The 18,900-nt window shown below is 47.0% G+C and overlaps 1 protein-coding gene across 5 annotated transcripts in view; it reads left to right on the forward strand.

Moving 5' to 3' along the window:
* ptpn20 (protein tyrosine phosphatase non-receptor type 20) overlaps positions 1-18,900 on the forward strand; it is a 276,596-nt gene that overhangs the window by 34,333 nt on the left and 223,363 nt on the right. For all 5 annotated transcript variants that reach the window (XR_013889733.1, XM_080215794.1, XM_080215796.1 and 2 more), the window contains exon 3: positions 6,143-6,303. Coding sequence is in view for 4 of the 5 variants with exons in the window: in XM_080215794.1 (XP_080071920.1) it covers positions 6,143-6,303 (161 nt within the window). In the remaining variant the exon portion in view is untranslated. The remainder of the gene's footprint in view (positions 1-6,142; positions 6,304-18,900) is intronic.

The following is an 18,900-nucleotide window of genomic DNA, read 5'->3' on the forward strand; positions in this document are numbered from 1 at the left end:
CCACTCTGCTTGAGATTGGCAGGGGAAAAGGGGGATGGTGGATCACTCTGCCTGAGATCAGTGGGGAAAAGGGGGGAGGGGCTGTGATTGGTCTGGGTGACGGGGGCTTGCGGGGGGGGGATAAGGGGGTCAGTAATGTTGTGGGAATGTGGCAATGTCTGTAGGGACCAGGGGGAGGCATTATCCAGGACAGGAGGGAGGTGGCAGGAGAACGGTATTCTGTCGTATTTTTTCTGCGCGTGCGCAGTTGGAGGCGCCAAATGGAGCTGCAGTGTTTCGGGCACGTTAAGCCCCACCCATAGGCCTGTTCAGCACGATAGCATGGTAGCACAGTGGTTAGCACTGCTGCTTCACTGCTCCAGGGACTTGGGTTCGATTCCCGTCTCGGGACACTGTCTGTGTGGAGTTTGCACATTCTCCTCGTGTCTGTGTGGGTTTCCTCTAGGTGCTGCGGTTTCCTCCCACAGTCCAAAGATGTGCGGGTTAGGTGGATTAGCTGTGCTAAATTGCCCTTTAGTGTCCAAAGATGTGCAGGTTAGGTAGATTGGCTGTGCTAAATTGCCCCTTAGTGTCCAAAGATGTGCAGGTTAGGTAGATTGGCTGTGCTAAATTGCCCCTTAGTGTCCAAAGTTGTGTAGACTAGGTGGATTGGCCATGCTAAATGCGTACGGTTATGGGGATAAGGTGGGGGTGGGCCTGGGTAAGATGCTATTTCAGAGAGTCAGTGTAGATTTGATGGGCCACATGGCTTCCTTCTGCACTGTAGGGATTCCATGCATTCCATGGATCAGGATTATGGGGGAAAAAGTAAGTCTTTTGGGATGTGTTTTATTTTCGAATTTACAGATAAAGATTCCTCAGCCTGCAGAAAATCATAGAATAGAATCACAGAATCTATATAGTGCAGAAGGAGGCCATTTGGCCCATCGAGTCTGCACTGACCACAATCCCAGCCAGGCCTTATCCCCATAACCCCACATATTTACCCTGCTAATCCCCCTGACACTAAGGGGCAATCTAGCATGGCCAATCCACCTAACCTGCACATCTTTGGACGCTAAGGAACAATTTACCATGGCCAATCCACCTAACCTGCACATCTTTGATGTGTGGGAGGCAACCAGAGCAAACCCACGCAGACACGGGGAGAATGTGCAAACTCCGCACAGACAGTGACCCAAGGCTGGAATCGAACCCGGGTCCCTGGCGCTGTGAGGCAGCAGTGCTGACCACTGTGCCACCTGTGTTTCGGAATGCCACCAATTCCTGACTCCAATCTTGCCACTGGAGAGAGATTCTGCCCTGGATGAGAACTTACCCCACAAGGCAGCATTTTTTTTTTAACAACCAAGTGGATCTGTCTGCCAGGTTTAAAGTGGTATTTAATGTATCTGTCGTGGCAGAGTGACATATTGTCTGCCCCTATTGCACTCAAAGTGAAACCTTCCAAAAGTTTCACAAAGAGACACTCACAGATGAGATGGAAAGCAACCCAACACACACTCAGCTTTGTGCCTTTAATCACAGCCCGATCGCCAGGGCCAGAGATTTATGGCAGACTTTAATACTGTGAAAGCCAGGCAATATAAAGTAGCCTCCCATTTGGAAATATCACTGTCACCAGACTGAGCGTTCCAGTGCATGAAAATGGCAGCTTGGTGACTGTAACCGATACAATATGATTCATGAAATCACCATCCATTAAATACACGTACAAAGCTGTCAAAGCACAAAGTGGAAGGTCGTTTAGCAGCACCGGTGTGCAGCCTTTCTTGTAGAAAGTACGGCAGCTCATTCGAGGCTTCGTCAAAATATTTGCGCGGGGGTTTTTATTGCAAAGGCCCTTCAGGATGAAAGGCTTTTGTTCCGGGTCTCTGCACCTCCCTACTCCCCCGGAGAAGGAGACGAACGATCGCTCCTTTCTTAAACAGCTGCCCCCCACCCCCGAGTGTGAAGCGGGCCAGGTCATCTTTTCATGCTGGCGGTACGACCCCCGTGGAACGTCAAGACAGCAGCTCTTTCTGGCTGTGTTCCTGAGATCGACCCCGTCTGCGCAACAAGGCTTAAAAACTGAAACTGGCTCAGGGGCCGATGAAGGAATTACAGCGGTCCCAGCGGTTCCAGTTCCACAGCGATTGTGGTGTCGAGATTTGTGCAGAATCTACGGATTGACGGGGAAATAATGGCAGCTCCAAGATCCTCGGGAGGAGATTGTTTTGTCCTCAGACTGCCATGTACAGTGCAGAGGGGAAATCGAAGACTTTGAGAGAAGTATTTGTGATGTGTTGCTATGCTGGGGAAGCCAGTGTTTCAAAGGCTTAAACCAGCCCTCCTGCGATTCAAAGGTCACGCTTCACCCAGGTAAAGATTTAGCCCTTATCCCGAAAGAGTGCTGCCCACTCTGTATCAGGCAAAGAAACCTCACATTGACTCTCCGAAAGAGCATCCCAGCCAGGCCCAACACCCGCATGCCGGGTCCCCGTCACCCCATGCATTTACCATGGCTAATCCACCTAACCTACCCATCTTTGGACACTTGACTCTTAACTGCTCTCTGAAATGAACTAGCAAGCCACTCAGTTCAAGCACAATTAGGGATGGTCAACAAATAGTGGTCTGGGTAAAACAAAATACAGGTGAGAAGGACAAGGGCTGTGTGAAATGTTGACCGTGTGTATCCTTTCAGCATTAACATAGAATATAGAACACTACAGCACAAACAGGCCCTTCGGCCCACGAGTTGCGCCGATCACATCAACACCTACCAATCTATAGACCTATCTATAACCCCCAATCCCATTAAACCCCATATACTCATCCAGAAGTCTTTTAAAAGACCCCAGCGAGTTCGCCTCCACCACCACTGACGGCAGCCGATTCCATTCACTCACCACCCTCTGAGTGAAAAACTTACCCCTAACATCACTTCTGTACTTTCCTCCCCGCACCTTAAATCTGTGTCCTCTCGTAGCGACCATTTCAACCCGGGGAAATAGCCTCTGAGAATCCACCCTATCTATTCCTCTCAACATTTTATAAACTTCTATCAAGTCGCCTCTCAACCTTCGTCTCTCCAGGGAAAAGAGTCCCAGCTCCCTCAACCTAACTTCATAAGGCATGCCTCCCAGTCCAGGCAACATCCATGTAAATCTCCTCTGTACCCTTTCAATAGCTTCTACGTCTTTCCTATAGTGAGGCGACCAGAACTGCGCACAGTACTCCAAATGAGGCCTGACAAGGGTCTTATAAAGGGTCTTATTCTTTACTCTGGAACACACTGTTGTCAATAAACATCATCCATTTTGGAATGAACATTACGCAGGAGACCGGGGTCAAGCCTCTTGAATGATTACTTAACCGTACTGACAAGATCTTCATACAACCAAATAAATTCTTCAACTGCCTACCTTTCTGAGCCTTTGCATTTGGATACGGAAGGTGGACATTGTCTACAAAGACGGGCGGTATGGTGGCATAGTACACAGCTTTTAAAATGCTGGCTTCCCCTGCATTGCATAAATGCCAACACATCACACTGCCGTCTCACTGTGCCAGAGTTCAATTCTGGCTTGGGTCACTGTCTGTGCGAAGTTTGCACGTTCTCCCCATGTCTGCGTGGGTTTCCTCCGGGTGCTCTGGATTCCTCCCACAGTCCAAAAGTGTGCGGGTTGGGTTGATTGGCCAAACTGAATTGACACTTAGTGTCAGGGTGATTAGTTAGGGTCAATGCATAAGGTTATGGGGATAGGACCTGGGTGGGATTCTTTTTGGTGCATGGGCCGAATGGCCTCCATCTGCACTGCAGAGATTCTATGAGACCCAAAATCAAAATGCTGCTTTTAAACTAGAAAACTCTGTTGATCTAATGGACAGTCCCTTAGGAAGAATACTCTTCAATGTCACACTGAACATTTTTTAATGTGCAGCTTTGATGGAGTAGACATCTTGGCTCCCTTGTCCTATATGAATAAAAACCATACTGTCTATTTTTTGCAGCGTATTTTTCAGTACAATCTGGAACATGGGAACAAAAAAAACACAACCTTCATAGAATCCCTACAGTACAGAAGGAGGCCATTTGGCCCATCGAGTCTGCACCGACCACAATCCCGTCCAGGCCCATTCCCGTAACCCTCATTTACCCTGCTAACCCCCCTGACACTGTGGTCAATTTTGCATGGCCAATCAATGTAACCCATCTCAGCCCCACAGCGAGGAAATGCCAGTTCTCCCTGCAAAACAGAACCTTGTCCCCTCTGTTGTTGTGAATGTAGCCCAATCCATCACGCAAAGCAGCCTCCCATCTATACTTCTCACTGCCTTGGAAAAGCAGCCAACATAATCAAAGAGCCCACGTACCCTGGACATTCTCCCTTCCATCTTCTTCTGTCAGGGAAGAAGATACAAAAGTTTTAGGTCACATACCAACCGATTCAAGGACAGCTTCTTCCCTGCTGCTGTCAGGCTTTTGAATGGACCTATCTCACATTAAGTTGATCTTTCTCTACACCCTATCTGTACCTGAAACACTATGTTCTTCTCTGCTACCATCAGACTTTTGAATGGACCTACCTCCAATTAATCTGATCTTTCTCTACACCCTATCCATGACTGTAATATTCTGCACCCTCTCCTCTCCCTCTCCCCTATGTACTCTATGAACGGTGTGCTTTATGTCTATCGTGTGCAAGAAACAATACTTTTCACTGTATACCTACATATGTGACAAAAATAAATCAAATCAAATCCTGCCATGTCAACTGATGGAGTTTAAGTTCAATGAATAAATCTGGAGCTAAAAATAATTTTGAAGGATATGTGACACTCAGGGAGGACAGGAATCTGGAGAGATGGCTCTGTTAATTAATGATGCTGTTAGCAGAAGAGAGAGGGGGTGACTAAAGTTCAGAAAGCGAGTGTGTGGAATCAATTTGGGCAGAGATAAGAAATGGTAAAGGCAAGAAGTGACTTGTGGGAGTGATACAAGCCTCCTAATTGTAATCGCACGGTAGGACAGGGTATACGGGAGCTTGTCAGAAAGATTCGGTGATAATTGTGGGGAGCATAGATTGGAAAAATTAGATCGGCAGAGGATCCATGATGAGGAATTAATCAAATGTTTCTGGGATGTTTCCTTGGAACAATGTGTTCTGTCACCAACCAGGGAGCAGATTATACTAGAACGGTATTGTGCGATGATACTAATGACTTTCAAGGGAGGGAATCCCTCAGATACTCAGTCGTACCAACAGAACACCACTGCTTCACAGGACCATAGTAAGATGTCACCAATCTTTGGGTCACCTTGTGCATCAGTCGCTGATAGTAAGCGCACAGGTGCAGGAGGCAGTAAAGAAGGTGTGTTGGCCTTAGGATTTGAATATAAGGATAGGGGTGTTTTGCTGCAAATGTACAGGACCTTGGTGAATCCTCACCTGGAGTATCGTGTATAGTTTTGGTGTCCTTATTTGAGGAAGGATGTCCTTGCTATAGAGCGAGAACAACGAAGGTTTGTCAGGCTGATTCCTGGAATGGCAGGTCTCTCATATGAGGAGAGACTAAATTGGTTAGGATTATATTCACTGGAGTTTAGAAGAGTGAAAGGGGATCTCATAGAAACTTATAAAATTCTAACACAATTAGAAAGAGTGCTCTTGATGCTGGGGGAGTCCAGAACTAGGGTCATAGTTTGAGGATGAGGGGTAAACCTTTTAGGACTGAGGTGAGGAGAGGTTTCTTCACCCAGTGAGTGGTGAATGTGTGGAATTCACTACCACAGAAAGTTAAGGCAAAACATTGTGTGATTTCAAGAAGAAATTAGACATAGCTCGAGGGGCTAAAGGGATCAAGGGATATGGGAGGAAGTGGGGGGGTCAGGATATTGAATTTGATGATCAGCCATGATCAAAATGAATGGTGGAGCAGTCTCAAAGGGCCGAATGGCCTACTAATCCTAATTCTAGTTTTGATGTTGTTTGGCGTTTTGGTGTACAATAAATCCCATCACCATCAAGGTTTCATTCTGTCTAAACTGAGCGTCTCAGGGTACTGAGAGTTCCCACTGTCTCAATAAAGGACTGACTAGGTTGCATTAATTCGCTCAACAAAAGCTCATTGCCATTCTCGTTTTCTTGCTTCACAGGCATTCCGTTCAGTTATATTATCTGTCCGTGGTCAGTGCTGCTGTCAGCCAGTGGGGGATTGTCCTTTCGGAGCAATGTCTCAGGCGGAGACATTTACAACTTTACGGCACCGGAAATACTCCAAGGGAGAGGCTCCAACTCACAGCTTGGGATAGAAAAGGTAAGCGGAAACCCTTCCATTGCTAAAGTAGCCTCCTCTGACTCTCCCTTGACTAATTGGTGCACATCTGACGCACTGTGTGTAGCATTTACAAGATGCACTGCAGGAACCCAGCAAGGCTCCTTCAGCAGCACCTTCCAAACCCACAACCACCATCCCCTAGCAGGACAATAGGCAGCAGACACATGCGAACATCACCCCCTGCAAGTTCCCCTCAAAGCCTCGCACCATCCTGACTTGGAAATATATTGCCGTCCCTTCACTGTCGCAGGGTCAAAATCCTGGAACTCCCTAACAGTAAAAAGTCTGACAACACCAGGTTTTAGTCCAACCGATTTATTATCAAATAAATCGGTTGGACTAAAACCTGGTGTTGTCAGACTTTTTACTGTGTTTACGCCAGTCCAACGCCGGCATACCCACATCACTCCCTAACAGCACAGTGGGTATACCTACACCGCATGGGCTGTGGCCATTCTAGAAAGGGGCTCACCACCGTCTTCTCTTATCTATTTATTAGTATCACAAGTAAGCTTACATTAACACTGCAATGAAGTCACTGTGAAAATCCCCTAGCTGCCACACTCTGGTGCCTGTTTGGGTACACTGAGGGAGAATTTAGCACGGCCAATGCACTTAACTGGCACCGTCTTTTGGGCTGTGGGAGGCAACCGGAGCACCCGGAGGAAACATCCGCAGATACGGGAAGAACGTGCAAACTCCACACAAGCAGTGACCCGAGGCCGGGAATTGAACCCAGGTCCCTGGTGCAGAGAGGTTGCAGTGCTAACCACTGTGCCACCCTACTTCCCTGGAGTGGAGATTATTCCGTCACACTCCTGGCTTGTGCCTTGTAGATGGCGGATAGGCTTTGGGGGTTCAGGAGGTGAGATAAATGCTGCAAAAATTCCCAGCCTCTGAGTTAGCTATCGTATGCACAGGCAGTGGGGCTTCTGGTGTGGTGAAATCTGACCTGCAGAACACCAAAGCAGCAACAAAGCTGAGGTTATTATAGAACTACTTTGCATGTAACAGCCATGAATTATTCAGTGTTAATAGCTGGAATCCTCAGATCAGGTATCATCATTCCAGCGCATAGATTAATTCATTAAGAATGATCGCACCCCAGTCCAGACACATGAGCACAACATCTTGGCTGACACTGTAGTGCAGCACTGAAGGAGCGGGAGATGGCCCAGGCTATAAATGATGTGGATGTGCCGGCGTTGGACTGGGGTAAACACAGTAAAAAGTCTGACAACACCAGGTTTTAGTCCAACCGATTTATTTGATAGTAAACGCACAAGCTTTCGGGGTTAGTCCCTTCATCAGGTGAATGGAGAGTTCTGGCCTCAGACAGAGCATATAAAGCACAGACAGTTTACAGATTACTGACTAGAATGCGAATCTTTACACCTAACCTGCTGTTCAAGTCTTGAAGTGGCCGACAATGTGAGTGGAAGGAGCACTGATCACAGGTTATAGAGATGTGTATTGTCTCCAGACAGCACAGTGAGTGAGGTTTTGCAAACCCAGGCAAGTGTTGGGGGTTACAGATAGTGTGACATGAACCCAAGATCCTTGTTGAGACCGTCCTCATGTGTGCGGAACTTGGCTGACCTTCGGGTAAGCATTCTCCAAGGTGGCCTTCACGACACACGACAGCGCAGAGTCGCTGAGCAGAGACTGATAGCCAAGTTCCGCACACATGAGGACGGTCTCAACAGGGATCTTGGGTTCATGTCGCACTATCTGTAACCCCCGTGACTTGCCTGGGTTTGCAAAACCTCACTTACTGTACTGTCTGGAGACAATACACATCTCTTTAACCTGTGGTCAGTGCTCCTTCCACTCACATTGTCAGCCACTTCAGGTCTTGAACAGCAGGTTAGGTGTAAAGATTCGCATTCTAATCAGTAATCTCTAAACTGTCTGTGCTTTATATGCTCTGTCTGAGGCCAGAACTCTCCATTCACCTGACGAAGGGACTAACCCGAAAGCTTGTGCGTTTACTATCAAATAAATCGGTTGGACTAAAACCTGGTGTTGTCAGACTTTTTACCAGGCTATAAATCCAGAAACTCAGCTAATGTTCTGGGAACCCGGGTTCGAATCCCGCCACAGCAGGTGGAGAAATTTGAATTCAACAAACAAAAAATCTGGAATTAAGAATCTACTGATGACCATGAAACCATTGTTAGAAAAACCCATCTGGTTCGCTAATGTCCTTTAGGGAAGGAAATCTGCCGTCCTTACCTGGTCTGGCCTACATGACACTCCACAGCAATGTGGTTGACTCTCAACTGCCCTCGGCAACTTCAGATTGGCAATAAATACAGGCCAGCGAGTGACACCCATGTGCCATCAATGAATATTAAAAAGGAGTACATATGAGCTATTGGGTGAAACATTAAATCGTGGTCCCATCTTCCCTCACAGAATGTCTTAAAAGATCCCATTTCCATTTCAAAGAATTTATCCTCTCCCGGGTTTCCTGCCTCAATAGCTGTCCCTCAACCCTCAGCTATGGTAGATTACTTGATCATTATCACATGGCTGCTTGTGGGATCTTGCTGTGTACAGAGTTATGTTCAACGTTTCTTACACCTCAAAAGTACTCCATTGGTTGTAAAGTGTTTGAGGGCGAGGGCTCCTGGAGTGCTGAACGGGGCTATATAAATGCAAGAGTGAAGGTGACACAGTGGTGAGCACTGCTGCCTCACAGCCCCAGGGACCCGGATTCAATTCAGGCCTTGGGTGACTGTCTGTACATTCTCCCTGTGTCTGCGCGCTTTCCTCTGGGTGCTCCGGTTTCCTCCCATGCTCCAAAGATGTGTAGGTTAGGTACGTTGGCCGTGCTAAATTCTCCCTGTTCAGGTACCTGAACAGGCGCCAGAGTGTAGCGACTAGGGGATTTTCACAGTAACTTCATTGCAATGTCAATGTAAGCCTACTTGTGACCAATAAATAAGTTTACTTTAGGTTAGGTGGATTGGCCATGGTAAATTGTCCCATAATATCCAAAGGTGTGTGGGTTAGGTGGATTGTCCATGCTAAATTGTCCCTTAGAGTCCAAAGATGAGTAGGTTAGGTGGATTGACCATGCCAAATTGCCCCTAAGTGTCCAAAGATGTGTAGGTTAGGTGGATTGACCATGGTAAGTTGCCCCTTCGGGTCCAAAGATGTGTAGCTTATGTGGATTGGCCATGCTAAATTGCCCTTAAGGACTCAAGATGTGTAGGTTAGGGAGATTAATAGGGTAAATGTGCGGGATAGGGCTTGGGTGAGATTGTGGTTGATGCAGAATTGATGGGCCGAATGGCCTCTTTCTGCACTGTAGGATTTTATGATTCTAAGTCTTCCTTCCTAGTTCCTTTCCTTTCCAAATTAAAAATAGCCATTGCTGAAAATCTAACATGAAACACCGGAGAAACAGAGCAAGTCAATCTGGAAAGAAAATGGGTCGGGGTGACGTTTCGAGTGTAGAACGAAAATTGTAAGATAAATGAGTGCTGGAAAAGAGCCCGGTTTCTGAGGGGAATTTAATGCATTCAGTGACCTTCCTATCGCTATTTGGAAAAGCACAAAGCTGGCTGGTGTCAGAGATGGTCACCTCACTGGAGAGGGGGGGCGGAAGAAGGATGAAAAGGATAAACAAATGGCTAACGCGGTGAAAAGTCAGAGGGAATGGGGAAAAGTGGGAAAAATGGAAAAATAAAAGTTGGCGTGAAACAAGGTAGGAACATTCTGGAACAATCAGTCCTTAAAAGAACAGGTACAAGCAAACATCTGAGCACAGATTCATATCACAAATGTGAGGTGAATATTTCCTCCCCAAGTTTCGTTTATAGATGGACCAATTGGGTGCAGTATTGATATGGAATTCTGTAAAATACCTCAGTGGCATCAAATAAAAATCACTGAATTCCAGGCCTGATTTTCATAAACATTTGCTCGTAGCCCTGAAACTGAAACTTTCAGGTTGTTAAAATTTGAATTGCTCAGGCTTCATTGTTGTAGTCCTCATTCCTACCCCCCCCGTCCCGTACAATGATGGTGTCCTTTGGGAATAACCCCTTAAAAGGTGTAAATCATTCCAAGAACAGAAACATCGAAACATGTTCTGACAATGGGTCCAACTCAGTGGTGGGCAGCCTGTAGTCTGGGCGGGTGGGAGTGGGGTGGGTTTGGGGGGGGGTGGGGGCATATGCAGCCCATCAGGGTTCTGAGTACAGCCCCCCACAAGACATTGTGTTGACCATTGCGCACGCGCAGAGTTACCACATTTTGATGATTCCCGTCCGTGTAGTTTCTTTCCTCCTGTTGTGACTGAAGTGATTCGTACATAAAGCAAGAGCAAGTGAAATGAGATGTGTGCTGATTGCTCACAACACTGACTCTGAGAGCCGTATGTTCCCTCTGTGTCCAAAGTGTCAATATCTCTCTTTCTTTGACTATTTGAAGTTAATAGTGAGATTAATATATGTGTGGTAAAGTATTTTCTACAACTTGTCATGATTTTTAAAAATCTATTCGTGTCACAAGTGGGCTTACATTAACACTGCAATGAAGTTACTGTGAAAATCCCACTCTGCCGCCTGTTTGGGTACCCTGAGGGAGAATTCAGCATGGTCAATGCACCCTAACCAGAATGTCTTTCGGACTGTGAGAGGAAACCGGAGCACCCGGAGGAAATCCGCACAGACACGGGGAGAACGTGTAGACTCTGCATAGACAGTCACCCAAGCTGGGAATCAAACCCGGGTCCCTGGCACTGTGAGGCAGCAGTGCTAACCACTGTGTCATCGTGCCGCCCATAATGGTGGGTGTTAAATATATTTAATCTTATTCATGGGGTCACGGTTAGTGAACAAGTCCCATTTCAACTCTGGGGCTCACTGATTTGAAGGAGGGCCACTCACTAGCCAAGATTGCCCATCACTGGTCAACATCCTAATCATTAATCCACTCCATTTCTTTTAGATACCAACAGCAACCCCACCCCCCACTTCTGAAATGTACGGAAGAAATAAAATTTATGAACTGACATTTGTACGTAAACCCTGGGTGGTCCAAATGATTTTGCAGTCAGTTAAATATTTTGGAATGTGGGGACCCCAGGTTCAACTCTGGCCTCGGCCACTGTCTGTGTGGAGGCTGCACGTTCTCCCTGTGCCTGCGTGGGTTTCCTCCGGTACTCTGGTTTCCTCCCACAGTTCAAAGATGTGCGGGTTAGGTTGATTGGCTAAGCTAAATTGACCTTAGTGTCAGGGGATTAACGGGGTTAATATGTGGGGTTATGGAGATTGGGCTTGGATGAATTTGTTGTCGATGGGCTGAATGGCCTCCTTCTGCACTGTAGGAATTTTATGATTCACTTGCCTGGATGGGTGCAAGTCCAATAACACTCAGGAAGCTCAATACCATCCAGAGAAAGCAGCCTATTTGACGAACATGGTCTCCCTCACCTTAAACATTCACACCCTGGACTACTGGTGCACCGTGAGAGCAGTGTGTACCATCTACAAGGTGCACTAGCTGCAGCAACTCACCAAGGTTCCTTCCTAACTCATGGCTCTCCCACTTCCCTCTCAAATGCAATTCGACATGCTGATTTTGCCAGCAATGCTCACATCCCAAGTTGGAACTTACAAACAACACTGTTCTCCATACTGGGAATGATCCTGTTTTAGGGAACTATGTGGCTGACTTGTACAGGCAACAATTCACCTCACTCTTATTGAGGATTAACCAGACAATATACAATGAGTACTCAAATCTCCTAAGCTTTTATCACTTGCTAACAAGGAGAACAGAAACAGTGAATGCACGATGCTGTTCTGGAGATTCATAGATAATTAGCAGTTCTAGTTAATTCCAGCAAATGAGAAGCAAGCAACTCCCTAATCCTTTATTTGCATACACAGTCCACCAATCATAGCATAGCTTTTTTGCCCTTTCTTACCCAATAGAAAACCACCTCCTTCATTAGTGTAATGTGTGAACATAGCTTTTTTTTTGGTAATTGTCATGGTAACTTGTCTAGGTTTCATCCTGTGCCCAAGGCCAGGAATGCAGTGTTTATGAAACAGACACAAGGTTAGATTAGCCTCCTTCCTGAATGCACAACTGCTGACCTCGATGAGGCCTTGTTTCCATATTTTCTGTGAGAAGTCTCCAGGTTGAAGTCCAACAGGGTTATTTGAAATTACAAGCTTTTGGAGTACTGCTCCTTCCTCAGGTAAGTACAGTCTTGTACTGCCTGCCTTTGTTTGTTGTAACTTATTTCCACGTCAGCAGTTTTTAACTGCTTTTAACTATAGTTCCACAAGTCCCAGCAACTCCCTGGTGCTTTATTTGAAATGAGGGTCCTTAATCTTGCAGAACAAAGTGAATTAAATATTTGGCCAGAGCTCGAATTACAATTTAATTTCCTCACACACACCAAACAAAATGGCGGCTGTCCAGTGGGACAGATTGTTGGCACAGTTCTGCCAGCTCTGGGGGCTGAGGGTAACGCTGCCTTTTTCCTGCCTTGTTGACATCTTTCGAGAAAACAATATGTCTCAAAGTCAGGCCTTCGTTTGTCGAGCGCTTGCTAATTAAGTGCACCGAGGTTTTGCTCACTCAGGGATATTTCAGCCAAGCTATTTGCTTACAAATTAGCGTTAGGCCTGAAACAAAATTAGAAAGCAGTTTGACATCAAGTGGCAGCCAATGGAGTCCAGCCAATAACTGTAATCCTGGCAGGCAAAGGAAGGGCTAACTGATTAATCGATACCTGGTGAATGTTAACATAAAGCTGTTTGATCGAACAGGATTAGTAGATTGAAATAAATCAGGGCTGATCACAAATATGAGGTAAATAATTCCCTTCCAAGTTTTTTTGTTTACAGGTGGACCTATTAGGTGCAGTATTGATATGGAATTCTGTAAAATACCTCAGTGGCACCAAATAAAAATCACTGAATTCCAGGCCCGATTTCCATAGCCCTGAACCTGGAACTTGCAGGTTGTTAAAATTTGTATTGCTCAGGCTTCATTGTTGTGGTCCTAAATCCTACCCCCGTCCCACACAATGATGGTGTCCTTTGGGAATGTGAAATGCTGGAGTAACCCCCTTAAAAGGTGTAAATCATTCCAAGAACAGATGTTAACACGGAAGCATCGAAACATAGAAAATAGGTGCAGGAGTAGGCCACTTGGCCGTTTGAGCCTGCACCACCATCAATATGATCGTGTACTATCCCACCCCTGCTTTCTCTCATAGAATCGAGGAATCCCTACAACAAAGATGGAGGCCATTCAGCCCATCGAGGCTACACCAAACATAATCCCATCCAAGCCCTATCCGCGTGCCTTGTTAGTGCCCTTGACACTAATCACAATTTAGCAAGGCCATCCATCTAACCTGCGTATCTTTGGACTGTGGGAGGAAACCCACGCAGACATGGGGAGAACGTGCAAACTCTGCACAGACAGTGACCCGAGGCCAGAAGTGAACCTGGGTCCCTGGTGCCATGAGGCAGCAGTGCTAACCATTGCGCCATCGCTCCTCTCCACTCCCCTTGACCCCATTAGCCACAAGGGTCATGTCTAAGCTCCTTCTTAAACGTATCTAACAAACTGGCCACTACAGCTTTCTGTGGTGAGAATTCCATAGGTTAACACCAGCTACCAAATTAATAGCAGCGTTCTCAATACTCAAAACTTTCCTCAGGCCCTTTACCCTCCTCCTGCAGGTGACCATGGCTAACACTGGATTGCTAAAGTCCTGCAGCATTTGGCTATTGCTTCCTGCAGTGTAGCTGGCCAGGAATCTCTCACTCTTACCACTGGCCATGTCAAGAAGGAGTGACATCAGTGGTGGGCAATCTAGGCTAGTGAGTGGGCTGTATAACCGCCCCTCCTTCATCTCAATGGACCCCAAGATGGAAATGAGGCTTGTTCACTAACCGTGACCCCATAAATAAGATTAAATACATTTAATACACACTGAATATTTCATAAGGAGTATAGAACATGCTTCATCATTTATAGATTAATAGAATTGTCATCAACTTCAAATAGTAAAAACAAAAGAAATATTGTCACTTTGGACACAGAGGCTCTCACAGTCGATGTTAGAACAAAGAGCAAAGAAAATTATAGCACAGGAACAGGCCCTTCGGCCCCTCCAAGCTTGTACTGACCATGCTGCCCGACTGATTAAAATCCCTACCCTTCCGGGGACCATATCCCTCTATTCCCATCCTGTTCATGTATTTGTCCAGACGCCCCTTAAAAGTCACTATTGTATCTGCTTCCACTACCTCCCCCAGGCAGCGGGTTCCAGGCACCCATGTGTAAAAATAAAAGTTGCCTCATTCCTTTGAACCTTGCCCCTCACACCTTAAACCTGTGCCTCCTAGTAATTGACTCTTCCACCCTGGGAACAAGCTTCTGACCATCCACAATCAGCATGCAGCTCACTTACCACTTACCTCACTGGCAGAGTGAGAGTGGTTTCCATCCCCCCTCCACCCCTGACCCCCTCCATCCCCCCACACCCACCCCCCCCTACACCACTGATCACACCCAATAAACCCACTGCCCAATATGCCCCACCCCCACCCTCTTTCCCCCCCCCCCCCCGGCACTGCTAGGACCCCTGTGGGCATTGTCAAGGTGCCAGGCTGGCACTACCAGGCTGGTACTACTCAAGGGGGAATCCTGGGGGGGGGGGGAGGGGGGGCCTCAATGACCTCTGTCCCCACCAGCAGGATGAGGATGCCTGTTCCCTGTTAGTGGGGAGCAGTTGTAAACCCTGCTGGTGGGAACCACTCCCGAGCGGGGTTGGGGGAGATGCTAGGGGGCCCGGAGAAAACTGTCCCAGCCCACTAATCAATTTCCAAATGAACAGAGCGGAGCTGATTGCGCTAAAAAAATGTGCCCGGGAGACCCGCGCCTGGCCCTTGTGAACGGCCGCCCACCCACTGTTGTCTCCTGGCACACTGCATTGTGCCTAGCTGTGACCTCTTTCATCATAAGTAGCTTGCTGGGTCTTCATAGCAACGATATGTTGGTTATGATTTATGGTTTAAGGTATCACCATCTGGTGTGGGAGCAGAGGAGGCCAGACCTGATTGCCTTGAAGGATGCTAGTGTCATTACGACAGTACGATAGCTTTTGTGTTCACATCTTTCCAATATCTTCCCAGAAATGACCACATTCATTGAATTCAGTTGAACACGGCACACGTTGTGAGACTGGAACCAGATCCCTTAATCACTCTGGAGCATATTCTGTGCACAGGACCAGACAGTGGATGTTCTTTGGTATTCACCTGCCTGTAGATGAAACCACTCCAGACCTTGAGAAAGCAATGATTAAAAACAGGGAGGCGATGGCCGAGTGGTATTATCGCTAGGCTATTAATCCCGAAACTCAGCTAATGTTCTGGGGACCTGGATTCAAATCCCATCATGGCAGCTGGTAGAATTTGAATTCAATAAAAGAAATCTGGAATTAAGAATCTGCTGATGACCATGAAACCATTGTTGGAAAAATCCAATCTGGTTCACTCATGTCCTTTAGTGAAGGAAATCTGCCGTCCTTACCCGGTCTGGCCTACATGTGACTCCAGAGCCACAGCAATGTGGTTGACTCTCAACTGCCCTCTGAAATGGCCTAACGAGCCACTCAGTTCAAGGGGCAATAAACGCTGGCCGAACCTCACCCTCACTAAGGGCAATATAGCACGGCCAATCAATCTAACCTGCACATCTTTGGACTGTGGGAGGAAACTGGAGCATCCGGAAGAAACCCGTGCAGACATGGGGACAACATGCAAACTCCACACGGACAGTCACCCGAGACCGGAATTGAACCCGGGTCTCTGGCACTGTGAGGCAGCAGTGCTAACCACTGTGCCACCATGCCAATCAAACATCTCCCAAGACACCTTACACAGGCACAGTGAAACAAACCTTTGATTATGCGCAAATTACCCTCAAATGAGCTCTTCCTCGTGTTCAAAGGGACACCACTGATTAAATACTGGGTGATCGAGACAACCCTCCATGATATTCATCCGTCCTGATGGATAATTATCCCAGTTCCTTTTTAAGTTAAAGTTTTTTTTAGGTTCAAGTTTATTTATTAGTGTCACCAGTAGGATTACATTAATACTGCAATGAAGTGAAAAATCCCCTAGTTGCCACACTCCGGAGCCTGTTCGGGTACACTGAGGGAGAATTTAGCAATGCACCTAATCAGAACGTCTTCCGCGAGGAGTCTGGAGCACTCGGAGGGAACCCGCGCAGACATGGGGAGAATGTGCAGACTCTGCACAGCCAGTGACCCAAGCCGGGAATCGAACCCGGGTCCCTGGTGCTGTGAGGCAGCAGTGCTAACCACTCTGCCACCATGCCGCCCTTTTAAAGAAATGAACCAGCAAAGCTCCAAGTGCTTAGGCTTGCCTTAGCATGATCAAATTGCATGTACAAAGTGTATACCTCTATGAATCTATGACTCTAATGGCAGCGTACGCGATTGGCAGTTCTTCACTTTGGGAGAAAATTACACTTGTCTGGTAAGGAGGGAGGTTGCCAGTGGCAACGGATAAATCTAAGGCTGCCTGCCATGTCGGCTTATGTCCCTCACTAGCACTGGAATTGTGTATTAATAGAAGTTTCACCCAGGCTAATGAGCTGGCATGATGGACAGAGGGAGCTGAGGCGAATGCACCTTGCCTACAAAATAGCTCTCATTATAACGGAGGAGCTGGCAGACTCCCAGGCACCTCTCGATAATGAGGGTCTTGCTACATCTGCTAATGCTCAGCGTTCCCTATTGTCCCGGCTCGGAGCGAATGCCTGAGTGAGTGACAGAAATGGGCGGTGAAGCGGACCACAATGCACTGGGGGTGATGAGCAAATTGGCCATTTTAGTCAGCCGTGTGAACCAGACAGAACCCACAAGCCAGATAATGATCCTTTGCGAGAAAATAACCTATTTATGAGGATTCGGCTGATTTTATTTACGCTAATTAAATCCAAGAGTTAATGAATGCTGATACCCCCCACTTCACTTTAAACCTTGTTCGGCCTTTGTTTCTGCTTCTCAGTGTAATCCCCACATTGATTTGCCTCGCATTCCGTACACAGTGACAATACCTCACTGCACTGGCATTTCTTAACACTTGATTAATTGTGCATTTTAATACGGTTATATCGGACAGCACAGGACAGGACTAATCGGCAATCGTTAACTTCTGATCCTCCAGTTTCCTTCTCCTCTCTGGATAAAATCAAAATTCCGCGGACGCTGGAACCTGAAGCAAAAACGGAAAATGCTGGAAAATCTCAGCAGGTCTGACAGCATCTGTGGGGAGAGAATAGCTCTGACGAAGGGTCATCGAGATTCGAAACGTTGGCACGTTCTCGCCCCGTAGATGTGCAGAGATTTTCCAGCATTTTCCATGCTTGTTCCTTTTCCTCTCGTTGGGTGAGTGTCCCTGTGGATATTGTCCACCCCTTCTACACTTTTATTTCCTTGGTCACTGGCTGGCCAACATCTACTGCCCTTCCCCAGCTGCCCTTGATATGAGGGGCCCATTTCTGAGGGTTGACCGCATTGCGGTGGGTCTGGAGTCACATATAGGCCAGACCAGGTAAGGATGGTTGATTTCCTCCCCTACGTTAGTGACCCAGATAGATTTTTCCGAAAAAGGTTTCATGGTCATCAGTAGATTCCTAATTCCAGATATTTTTAATTGAATTCAAATTCCAACACCTGCTGTGGTGGGATTCGAACCTGGGTTCCCAGAACATGAGCTGAGTTTCTGGATTAATAGTCTCGAGATAAAACCACTCGGCCATCGCCTCCCCCTAACGATCAATCTAAGAGTGAGGCCATTGACCGTGTAATCCCTCCCAAGCAAACAGAGCTCTGTCCTCACGTGGTGTCCCTACACCCACATTTGCCAACAAGGGCCACTTGATATCAACCAGAAGTGACAAATCGCGATGCCATTATTGTATCGTAAAGCTCAGTGGCCCCAAAGCTGAATGTAGCATTTTCCCTCTGCCATTAGTTAATCTCTAGGTTCAAGTCTGGCATCATCTTGGACTCCTTGGAGGCCACGTTAACAAACCATTGGGAAAACGGGACAGAATGTTGGTTTTGTAGTTCCCCTGGTTTTAATATTGCACAGGGCGTTACCATCCCACATTCCATTCCTGTCACTTTCCTGTCCCGGATGAGGCCATCCTGCACCAGAAGGTGCATTCACATCCTACCATTTTTTGTTTCCACTTTAAGTTTGCCCCATGTACAAGGCTGGCAGCTCAGACTGCAGACCCCAGACCTTTCAGAGTGAGCGAGCAATTGGAAAAAAATAACCTCACTCAATGGCGTAAAACGCGTCATCCTGCCGACACCACTCAGGTGGATGGAAAGCAGTTGTTGAAAATCTCAGCTCGTCTTAACAACAATATGGGTAGAATCCACAACACCACCACCCAGGAGATTGGCAGCAGTTAACCGAACCCTGGGCGTGGTGCAAGAAATATGGCTGATCTGCCTATCTATGTTCGAATGTAACTGGTGATAAT

This window comes from Carcharhinus amblyrhynchos, chromosome 31 (assembly GCF_965287045.1).
Source record: "Carcharhinus amblyrhynchos chromosome 31, sCarAmb.v2.hapA, whole genome shotgun sequence".
NCBI lineage: Eukaryota > Metazoa > Chordata > Chondrichthyes > Carcharhiniformes > Carcharhinidae > Carcharhinus > Carcharhinus amblyrhynchos.